At 36.3% G+C, this 12,534-nt stretch overlaps 1 protein-coding gene across 1 annotated transcript in view; it reads right to left on the bottom strand.

The window, feature by feature from the left end:
- The window catches only part of DIAPH1 (diaphanous related formin 1), a gene marked incomplete in the record, with an annotated part of 161,638 nt that overhangs the window by 9,076 nt on the left and 140,028 nt on the right, over positions 1-12,534 (bottom strand). Inside the window, 2 exon segments of the mRNA XM_072400670.1 lie at positions 1,752-1,798; positions 7,510-7,596. Coding sequence (XP_072256771.1) covers positions 1,752-1,798; positions 7,510-7,596 — 134 coding nt within the window.

Raw genomic sequence — 12,534 nt, 5'->3', positions numbered from 1 at the left:
AATATGCATCATTTTCGCAAGGGACTGAAGCATCTCATACTACCAGAATAACACCATTTATGGGACATTCCCTATTTCTACGAGGGGACAGATAACCTGCCTATGTTGTATACTGTCTCACTGAATACTAAAAGGGTTTTTAGTCACGTAAAAAAAAGTTAATGCTCCGATTTAGAAAATAATGAAAACTACTACTACTAAAAATAATAATAAAAAATAATTCATGAAAAATAATAATAATAATGAAAAAGAAGCCAAATAAACTTCTACTGTATATAAATAACATTCACCTCCTTATTAGTTTATACGCCACATTTAAGACAAATGCAGTATTATTTTAATAAGGCACCAGAAATGTGTGACTACATCATGCACGCAGAGCAGGAAAGCAACTGTTTAACATCTCCAAGATTAGGTTATTTTTTTGATGAAGAAAACTTGCAAGAATTGCCTCCTTGTCAGCAATTTCTCCTCAATAATACACATTAAAATTCCAATGACTTTCCCCAATGCATTAGCTACATAGACTGTCCTAATTTATAAAGTGAACATACCACAGTGAAAAGTCTATTTAGTGGGAGATACTTTTAGCTAATTTAATGTAAAACATTTTTTTAAAAAAGAATGTTTTTTTTTTCAGTCGTATGGCTGAAGTAAACATACTCATCTTTGTGTGAATGGTTTGTGAAATGTAACTGACTTTTCACATCACAATATTACAGACCAGAGCTTTGGTGGTCTTCTTAATAGGTCTAATAGGTCATAATATACCCTAAAGAGAGGCAGAACATCACACTGGTGAAAATCCAATCCAACAGTATTTTCTGTTTCTGCTTTTGGTAGCCTGTTCTTTTGCCTATTTAATCTGTGCTCAGTAGCCCAGTTACTGTACAATGCTTATTAAATTATAATGAATATAATAGTGACAATCAAAGGAATAAAGTAATCTTTTGCCTACAAAAGATCAATAAATGTTGTATAAAGATGAAATGCTTTAAAGATAGGTACAGTTAGATAAAAAATTACTTTATCTTAATAAGTTATTAGAAAAAAATGTGTATATCAGACAATAGAATTGTACCTATTCATAATAAAATACAATGTAATACAATTGTGGAATCCAAACAGGTGTGGATAAATCATTTAAAATGAGTTAATCAGACTTAAATGTTAGTAAAACAAACTAACACTTTAAAATAAATGCATATAAATACAGAAATCAATAAATTAGTGGTAAGATGTGTAGTATCATTAACAAAATCAAATTGTAAAATCTAATGGCTTGAGAGATGCTACTGGTAACTGAGCAGCAATAAAATTGCTGGCCAGTAACCATTCTAAGATGATAAATGAATGATAATGATTTATTAAAAAACAAAAAAGCAACTATCAATAAGTTTGCATCATTTTTGCCCTATAGGCAATCTAGGCATTTCAGGCTTTAACTGCAATTCTTTGAACAACTAGAACACCTTCCATTAAGAGCAATAAAGTCAAAAACGAAGTTGGAGTTTTATTAAAACTTTTTTTTCATATTTTTTCTTTGACCAGCAGACATCTCTCAATCCATATTCTTACAGCTATGCACACTATCAAGCTTTGCAAACGATGTTAGCTATAAAATTGTTAACATAATAAAAATCAAGTAAAAAAAATCTGAAATGAAAATGGGATATTGTGTTTAGCAATAACAAAAAAAATGACAAATTGTTATTAGCACAAACACATCACACAAATGCACCCAGTGTTACCAGGTCTGGTGCCTGTTCCTCCTCCTCACTGAGGGACAGGAGAGAGTCTATTAAGAAGAAACAGAATATTAAGAAAAAATAGCCCTACAATTCTGTGATCACCCAATTTTCCAAACTTACCGGTATCCTTCCAATTTATGGAAGCACAACTGGAGGAATAATGTCATAATCATAATGTGTCATAATTTTTCTTGTATTTAGCATTGACCAAAACCTCTTACCTTGAAATACATGCCATAATAGATGATAATATAGGGCTGATTCTGTTTAGGCAGAAGGCCAGAGGTCACTTTAAGTCTAAAACCTGTTGGTATACCAAGCTGTCCCCAATTTATAAGGTCAAGCAGCAATTGTGTGGCTTCAGGTGACCTCTAACCGCCTGACACTATAAATGTTAGGCTCTGACAGATTAAACTAAATAAGGATGAATAACAAATCCCTCATAAGTAACCCTGCACTGTAAGTACAAGTACAATGGATACGGAAATTGCTGCATGATCCCAATTTTAACAGGTTATTTTTGAAGCAGGAAAAGGTAAATTCAAAACTCTTTTGGGGGCAAAACTTCCCACAGGTTCACAAAATGATTTCACAATGGGAACAGCTCACTTTTTTAAAACATACTTTATACTTTTACATTGTGAGATCATCATACAAGAGCAGAAGCATGAAAAATAGAACAGATTAACACATAGCATCCAATGAGATGAATCCCCAAACCATCCCAGAAAAACAGATTAACACATAGCAACCAATAAGAGGATTTATTAACTATCCTAGGTAAATAGCAGCTTAAGCCAGACCAGTGCTTTACTCATGCAGGTCAGTGCAATAGGTTTACTAAACTGTCATCCTCTACAGCTATATATACTCGGCCTCCAATATACTCACCTTGCTCTATTCATATATCTTAAAAATATGGCACCCCTTCCTCTCATGTGATAGGACGGGTGCTTTATGATTGGCTGCTTAGGTACCCAGGACTGTCACATGGGTCCGATAAATGGATTACAGTGACTTGAAGTTTACTCAGAGCTTCTGTTTGCTGCAGACAGTTGATTAACATAGTTTGCTAGTATTAAAGAAGGAGAGTATATGCAGAAGGAAGTGGCAGTTTAGTGAACATGTTGTTTTGCTCTACACAAGCTAACCATAAATTATCTTTCAACAGCATTTGTTGCACAGCAAAACATACTAGCTATTTGTTTGCTTGCTTGTAAAATTGAACCCCCAAAAGATAGTAAAAATGCAGGAATATAAATGTACATTAACACTAGAACTGCTTAACATTGCTTTTCATAATCCTTAACAATTTCAACCATATAACTGGTCCTTCTGTAACAAGGGCACCTTTAGTCTTATTTTACTCTGGGCTGAAAACACCCTGCCCTCTTCTGTCATCTGCAGATCTGAACATTGTCTATGCTGCAATAAAATACAATAATAATTACTAACCCTTCTATAAAAGTTTTATTATTACAGAAAAGTTAAACTTCCTGTTTAAATGTTTAAAAGAAGAAATCCACAAATTAGTGTTTTGTCATACCAGATATAGCATACATTTTTAGATACACTTTACACAAACAGAAATACATATTCACAGTGACAGTTTATTTCTGGGATTTAGCTAAAACTAACAAGGATGTGTCAAGTGGGTGTATGGCAGTGAACAGAATTGTACATTCCTGCAGACTTATAATTATGGAACAGAAACAAATGAGGTAAACCAAAAATTCTCTTCACACATAAAAACTTTAGATTTAGTTTTTGAACTAAATTTCAGGTTTACAGTCATGACAAAAAAAAAAAAAATCAAACCGTCTTTGAATTCTATGGTTTTGACTATTAGGACCTAAAATCTATCTGGTTCCCTAGCAGATCTTACAATTAGGTAATATGATCTTTAGATGGACAATTGTGTTTATTTAACAAAGCCTTAGTCAAAATGCAGAAGAAATGTGGGAAAAATTAGGCACACCCTTGATGTTTCCATTAGAATGAAAAGGCTAAGTAGCAGCCAGGTGCTGGTATACAAATGCACTTCATTAGCTGGTTATCAGCAAGTGTGACAAAAGCAGAGGTAATGGCAGTTTGCTTGTCTAGAGCCTTCATGTGTGTGATAACATGCATGAACAGTTAAGTGCTTGCTCTGAAGAAAAGATATCAGCAATGATTTTAGAGAATAATTTCTTGCTGCCTATCAATTTTGGAAGAGTTATAAGGCTATTTCTCAACAATATGAAGTTCATCTATCTGCACGGGGAAATATAATTTACTAGTGGAAAGCATTCAAAAAAGTTGCCAATATTTCCAGGAGTTCCAGCAAATTTATTCCAAGGTCAGGCTGTGCAATGAGAAAATACAACATAAGAACCAGACTGTTATGTTAGCAGCATTTTAAATCTCAAATTCATGACAATTAGAAAAAGACTGAACTTGTTTGAAAGGGTTGCCGGGGGAAAGCCTCCTTCTCTAAAAAGAATATGGGAGTACAATGAGAGCAAAAAAAGTTGAATATAATGCACATTGCTATGTTTGCAAAAAACAAGGACCAGCTACTTTTTTTTTATTATGTGCAAATACATAAAACCTTATATAAAAGGAAGTATCTTCTTTTTCTCATGACTGTACAAAGAATATTGGTAGTGAGGGAAGGAAAACCTTAGTCCTGCAGAATGGGTTAAAGGTGGGGTGCTGGTAGACTGATGTGAGAATTTCATTTTTTTCCTGGAGATGGGCTTTAATTGAACCTAATGTTTATAAATGTGAGGATCACCAGCTGCTTCACATGAACAATAAGTACCATTATTCAAGTAACATGGTAGCCTAAAAGACAACTCTGCTTCCTTGAAGTGTCTAAGTCCTTCAATCATTTGTCATCATTCTGCCATGGTTAAAAAAAAGCCCTAGAGGATTGGTAAATAAAATTGGTAACATCCCCTAGGGCAGTGTTTTACTACCTTTTTTGAGCCACGGCACATTTTTTACATTTAAAAAATCCTGCGGCACACCACTAATCAAAAATGTTACAAGATGACAATCTGTAGCTAATTCTCTTGTCTCTAAGAATAAACAAGGCAATTAAGCTACCTACTGCCGCCCACTGACATGGAAGAGTATTACATTACTCTGCCAGTCACTACAGTACAGACACTTGACAATGGTAACTGGATAATTTCCCACAGTACACCTGAAGATCTCTCAAGGCACACTAGTGTGCTGCAGCAAAGTGGTTGAAAATCACTGCTCTAGGGCATCGGAAAAGAGAGGACCAAGTCATAATAATGAACAAAGTTTGTGGCACATGTGTGGCAGCTATGGGGTCCAGCCAGGACAGTTTGCAAACAAAGGTTTTGCCAGACCAGTGTATTAGAGCTGAAGGTAAGTATAACACCTAACACCCTGCAGATTTCACAGCAGGTGGATGGGAGGGTTATATTACTAAATGTGAAATTGTCACAGTAGCAGCAATATTCACAGCATTGTTTTATTTAATTTGGATTACCAGCCCCATGTGTCAAGCATTTTGGATTATATTACCAATTTCTCCAACTCTATACCAAAGCGCTTATTTGGTACCTCAGGATCCAAAATAGTGTGGTCACATTTAGTTTAATTTTGTATTGATGTCGAATACTCCTCTTTTTTTTTTTGGACTATAGCTACCTTTTTTTATAACTTCTATTTGGGCACCTGGTTGTCATTAGATGTGGGTGTTAACAAGCCCCAAATCTAACGTACAGTACAGAGTCAGCATGTGAATTTGCTATCACAAGTACACAGCAGTGATTAATACTTCATCATTCTACAAGGACTCCACTGTCTGAATAAACAGGCCATTGTATCACTGACCATGACCTAAGGAAACATTTCCTGACATCACTCTGCGGCTGTGAGAACCAAATATGTTTGCTCATCATAATGCATTTGCCATTGATCTCTGGTTTAAACTGGTCTAGAGTGTAATAGGACAAGGAACAATGAGTTCTGGTAAGTACATGTGGCACACATAAAATGAGTCTTATGAAAACTAGATCCTCTGACAGTCACTACTGCTGATCGAAGGAGGATAAAAATGATGCTTATTATCAACATTATTGGGTATTGGAGTAACATAAATAGCAGAACTATACTTTAAAGCCCAGGCTGCAGTCTTTATTTTGCAAAAGAAGGAAAAACACAACCATGTTTCTACACTTTTACCACAAATGTTGATCTACTTGATTGAAAACTATGGCATTTTACTGCTTTTATTTAGGCAAATTTTGTTTTTTACTTTTTAACAGAAGGAGGTCTGCATAAACCCTTGTTACTGGTACAGTGGGGAGAATCTCCCAAACAGAACTCTGGATAGAAGTAAAACCACAAAGGCATTCTAATAATCCTTCCCCAACATTTTTCATACAGTTGTTGAAAAGCATGAATGTAAGGAGTCAATGTATTACCTAATATAACTCTCTCTTTTTCTTTCATGGTATTTCCCAGCTGCCAATGCTGAAATGGGCAGAATTATAAACTGTACAGCACCGCACCCTAATGTGACTCATGGCTGTACAATTGTAAATGCTGTATTTTAGGCAAGACCGTTGTATCATGTAAAAACTTGTTGGATAGAATCGGATTTCATATAATATAACTGATACCAACAAACATTTCTAATTCTGTGCCAAAATCTCTAAAGCTAAAATAATATTTTTTAACTCAGCTCGCTGCAAGTACATTTTCTATAATAGATTGTGAATAAAAACGCAATGTGCTATAAACAAACAACCTGACAAACTCATAAGCTGTCATTCTTTACCTAGAAATACTAGATGCCACCCTGTCTAGCCAATCCAGTGGTTTTAATGCTTTCTGAGTCAGAGACCCAGGATGAGTGTGCAGATCAATCATTCTGACTATACATCCGGCTCACTGAATCAAAGTATTGACTGTATCCTTCAGTTAGTATGATGGTTGCTAGCACTATGTGACGTACAGGTTAATATCCTGCAAGCCCCACAGGTTTAAATACTAGTGTTAGCTAGCCTGGCTAACACGTTAATCTTCTAAAATCTAGTTAACATTTATTTTTACTTTCTTGATCTTCATACTAATACCAGTTCAAAAAGTCTTAAACTCAAAAATAATTTCCAAGAATCTTCAGAAGGATGTCAGAAGTTGCACTTTTGGATTGCAGTTATGACAGGTTCACTTTAAGAAAAATCACATGATACCTTATTAAGGCAAATCTGCCAAATCTTTTTCAGGGATTGCCTATGTTTTATTTCCTTTAAGCATGACTTAATTCTTACCCCCTCAAATCAATATTTCAAAGGATACAATATACAGTACTTGAAAAGTGTTTTCAAATGTTTGACATTTGATGAAATCTTACATTTAACTAAGTAATGAAATATTTGAAGGGTAGAAATGCGAAGTGAAAAGAAAGAGGTATGAGGCTCTGAGATTTAGTGCAAAGATGTAATTATGTATTTATAGATAGTTGATTAATACATAATTACAGTGTACAATCAATAGTTGTGTTGTACCCCTATTCCTGTTCACATTTAAAGGAATGGGATAACTGTGCTATATATAGGTATTCTACCGCCATACAATAGTTGAAAATCAAAAGGTAGGACCTGATAGGTCACATACGTCCCAATGCGTTTTGCGAAAATCTGGCTTCCTCAGGGGTTTTGAAGGTTTAATCAGGCTGGTACGGAGAAATCTATAAGAGAGATATGCAAAGTACAATATTGATTAACGTCATTACCTTGCCGTGGACCTCTTTTCCTTCTAAATGCAGCACCAGACTGTAGGGCCTCCAGCAGACTGTCCATCACACCAGTTTCATCTCCCTCTGTAAAGAAAATTAAGTAAAATATTAACTTAAGCAAAGTGGTTTATTTGTGCATGCATATACTACAAACTAAAGGGGTTGTATATTTACTATATGAGATGGAAACCCTTAATTACAAGGACGCCTTTCCAGATTGGGCTAGGATAAGAAAACATTAAACTTTTGGCCACAGAAGCAAACGTTCTAGAATACATGGACACTGATACACTTTCTATTGATAAGAGACTACATGTTGGAACACAAGAATCTACGTGGAATGCTCAAAATGTTGGGATCTCACACAAACTTCTGGCAAAGAGAATGATTTTTGAAGAAACAAAGATTTTAATAACCAATTACAATCACATTTGAAGCCAGCAGTGCCCATTCACAAATGTGACAGACCACAACACTGGTGTTAGCTTTATTAAGAAAAAACTTTTAAAACACAAGGCTTTCTGCATGTGACTGGTGACAAGGAGCCCCAGATGGGAGCTAAAAGTTATTTAACAAAAGGCTTTCTGTATATGACAAACAAGGAAACAAGCACTGGGTTTGTTTGGGAAAAGTTGTTCTGATATACAAACTGAAAAGCAACAGGGTTTTACAGATCAGCAAAGATAATCGGGTGGACCGATTTACTACAACGTAGATGAAAGCTGAACGTTAACAGGTATGCTGTGTTCAATGTGTGCATTATTCTATTTTTTTTTTTTTTAAATCCAAATAGAGTGTACCTTTTATTGCTGATGGCCACAAGCAAGTCTCAAACTGGTCATATTACTTAAGGTAACACATTGAATGCATTCAGGCTACAAACACACAGCAGATAATTGTCGTCTAAGATGAGTAGTTGTTTTCATCCCAGGTGAAAATCTAGAATGTGCATAGCAGTCACCCAACACTGTTCATCAACCACTCGCTCATCCTCCCCCCTCCTTGCCCAATAGAACAGCAATTGTGTATTCATCTGTCACTGGAAACAATCATAAAATAAAATGAAAGATCATTTCTAGTGATAGAAATCGGAGTAGACTTTATTCTGCATAACTTACCTATAATTAATGTCACTTTAGATACAAAGATGCCATGCTGCACTCTATGGGGCCCTGTAATGTCATAGGGGTCAGCAGATGAGACCACAGAGTGCAGTGGCAATGCCACCATCAAATACTCCCACAAGTGTTAAATTCTTTTTTTTAATAAGGTTTTTCAAAGGAAGACACTGGTGCTTAGAGACTGAAAGTGGGAAGGGTGAGTATTAATCTAAATAGTCATAGCTTAGTTTTACTGATAATTCACTTTACAGGACACCTCCAATATTAGCAGAAACACATTAAAGGGAAATGCATGTGTTACATGCTTTATGCCTGGAAATGGTTACTTTAAATATAATGTTATACCCTCATAAAATATTTCACTAGATTTGTTTTTCTTCAGTTTTCTTTTTCCAAATGAATGAGTAAATGCAGAACATAAAAGTCAGCCCTGGATAGTATATGCTATACAGCAAACTCCAAACATCTATTTAGACAACACTCTATTTAACGATCTATATTTGGAATTTTGCAACCTGCATTTACCATAAAAATAAAATGTGTATGGGGGCGAGATGCCAAGATGTTCTTCTTGCCTAAAGGGGAATCAGAGCTCGCATGAATACATGAGTATACACACAGATCTCACATGCCTGTCAATGCAGCAGAAGGATCTATGCACCAACACACATTTGGGTCAGGAGAGATCTCATCTTGCTTCAGTAATGGATGTAAGAAGGTTTGTAGCTCATTATGATGTTACACAGCATAGCTGATCACATCCTTACAAAGCACTGCCATTCTCTGTAGTGACTGTATAGAGCATTAGTAGACAGCTGCTGCCTCTGTCCTGCAGATGTGGAATTTGTTGGAAAATCAAGCTATAAAGCTTTTCTTGTTTCTCCCTCTGCTGGTCACATATTATCAGCACGTGTCTAACATACACACAGCTTTTTGTGAATCAGCTGCACAAAGGAAGAATCCCACGCTCTGGCATGGTTCCCAAAGCATGGGGGAGGGGATAACATGAGTTATGGGAATTTCTTCCTGACGTTTTGTATTACGTGCCATGCCTTCACCGCACTGCAGACCTGTCCCTCCCCCCCCCCCCTGTCTGCATTGCACAAGCCTGGGGAGGAGAGAGGGGTGAAAGGCTACACAGAAATCAAAAGATGGACCCATGCGCCATCTGCTGGATGAAAAGTATATAGAAGAATTAGTGGACGAGAATACAGAATACATTCATTCAGTGCGTATTATGTTGCCTTACTAAATATTACATAACAAGCAACAGCTGCTCAGACTGTAAAGGGGGTCAGGCAGAAGAGCACATGGTGATTATTTTCACTGATCCATTCGCACAACAGCTGTATTACATGTAAAATGATGCTGCTATGGGATAATGGAAAGCTAGATGTATCTACTGTGCTTTCTATGATTTAGCAGACAGAACAGATTCATAGCAGGCATAGTGTGAGTATTAATAATTCTAACAACACAAGGCTGCTTGGACATTAGTTTAGGTCAGAAAACCTGAACTACAAGTAAAAAAAAAGTCTGCTCTGCCATTGCACAAACTAGTGGGTGGGAAGGGGGAATTCTCAATGGGAATTCCAATGCCTATTCCCTCCTGTTGCTGACATCTAACAGTTAACCCTGAATAACAGGACCCCCCCCCCCATCACTATAGCAACATGTGAAACCTGAATCTATAAACGCATATTAGAACATCTGTCCCTAGTACTGAAAAGATGTCAATGCTGCCATCTGGTGGTGGAATGTGGGTGGAACCGGTGACCTAGATAATGGAGCTACCAGGCAAAGACATCAAGCTGTTATTATTCATGATTCCTTAAAGGAAGGAATCACAAGTACTTTTCTGGGACTCTAGATTCATTTATATTTAATTGTAAAGTACTTGACAATATCAGCTGCAAGCCTGCATATGCAGATTGGCATTGTATCTTTTGTTTTAGTATGCAGCAAAATGTGTGAATATATGGAAGGAAACTGTAACAGTGAACATGTCTATTTAAAAGTTTTTTTTCCCACATAGATACCCCTGTTTTGTTACATATCTTTCCACAGGGTGATTTTGGAAACTAAATAAATCACATTAGGTTTCTGTTCCTTTTCTGGTATTTTAAATATGTAAACACAATAGGCTTTTCCAGGTCTGTGTGTTTCAATGGCAGTAATCTATTCCCATGAGGGAATGTCAGATTCCCAGTTTTATAAATAAGGCCCACCATGGACACACTTATTACCTATTGCTTGCCAGAGTTCTGCACTAAGCTAAAATTTTAAAAGACAAATCATTTCTCTAGGCTTTCATAGTGTTCAGATTTGGAGGTCAGATTCTTCAGCATTTGGATTTAGAATTTCTGCTGAAGAACAAAGTCTGAACTCTCAATCGATCATTGGCAAGAGAATACATGACCCATATGTCATTAAGTTTTGCTACTAAGCCTGCCACCAAATATCCTAAGATAGAAGATTCTGCAAAATAGTTATTACAAGTTGTTGTGTTTCAATTAGAGACTGATTGTAGCCATTCTATTCAACGCTCTAGATCAGAATGAGCCCTTAGTGTATTCTGAGCTGGCCATGACTATAACATGCTTACTGATTGTTATTAATTTTATTAATAAACAGGATTTATATAGCACCAACATATAACTGAAAAAAATGGCAAAGAATGTTGTGTGAGTTATGAGGACACAATGGTCTTTTGGATGACATAAAAAGTCTTTCCTTCCCTGACATCAGAAGCAGATTGTTTGGCCAACAGTAAAATCACTGCTGACAGATGTAGTGCTCTTTGTTTTCAATATCAACTTTCCTGTGTGCACTTTTAAGCACATGGAATTAGGTGCCTAAACTCAATCAAAAAAGCAAGAAATCTGTCTGTGTGTAACCATAGCCTGCCAAGAAAGGGATGTGTATATTACAGCAAGGACAAAGATATGAACTCCAGCACAAAGCAAGGAAATTGGATATTTCAATGATGTAAATACAGCTCTGAGGCTCAGTAAAGTCAGAAAACAGCATCTGGCCTTCATCACGAGAATGCTCTACAGGAAATCTCTGGATCATAAACAAGAAGTCACATTCTTCTGAGTCATAGAAATATCTAACCTGTAAATATGTGCATATTTTCATAGAATCAGTTCAATTCTAAGATTACTATTAAGAAATGAACATGCAGATATCTGATCTTTTTATTTTTTTTTCATGAAAGCTGTGCTAAACACATTATGTCCACAAGACAAACTGTCCTCACTAATTCCTAAACTGGCAACATTCCTTTGTACTGGCTGTTCTGCTTCTAACATCTGGAAAATATGTAGCAATTCATACACACATAGTTTTCTTAAATATTCTCCTTAGTACATAAGAAATGTATTTATATACATGGCAGAACAAATACTGGGATGATCTGACAAAAAATACAGGGCACAAACATTTTTTAAGCAAGCCTGGCTAACTACAGCATCAACTACCAGCTCACAATTTTTGAGGTCTGCAAAATGGGTTCCTTGCACTGTGCAACCTCCAACCCCCTAAGCATTATCAAGTAACTTGCACTATGCTAAACCAAACAATGCAAACACTGTTTTGTCTACTTTTAAGGCAGCACTAGTTCCCAGGTTCAAATCTCTGCCAGGACACTATCTGCATGGAGTTTGCATGGGTTTCTTCCGGGTACTCCACGGTTTCCACCCACATTCCAAAAACATGCAGTTAGGTTTAATTGGCTTCCATTGAAAATGTACCTTAGAATGTGGTAATGACATATACCCTGTTTCCCCGATGATAAGACACGGTCTTATTTTTTTTGGAAGGCCAAAATATGCTCTAGGGCTTATTTTCAGGGGGATGCCTTATTTACCCATGAAGAAGACTACAGTACACAGTTATT

Source organism: Pyxicephalus adspersus, chromosome 2 (assembly GCF_032062135.1).
Source record: "Pyxicephalus adspersus chromosome 2, UCB_Pads_2.0, whole genome shotgun sequence".
Classification (NCBI taxonomy): Eukaryota; Metazoa; Chordata; class Amphibia; order Anura; family Pyxicephalidae; genus Pyxicephalus; species Pyxicephalus adspersus.
This window is presented reverse-complemented; position numbering and strand designations above follow the sequence as displayed.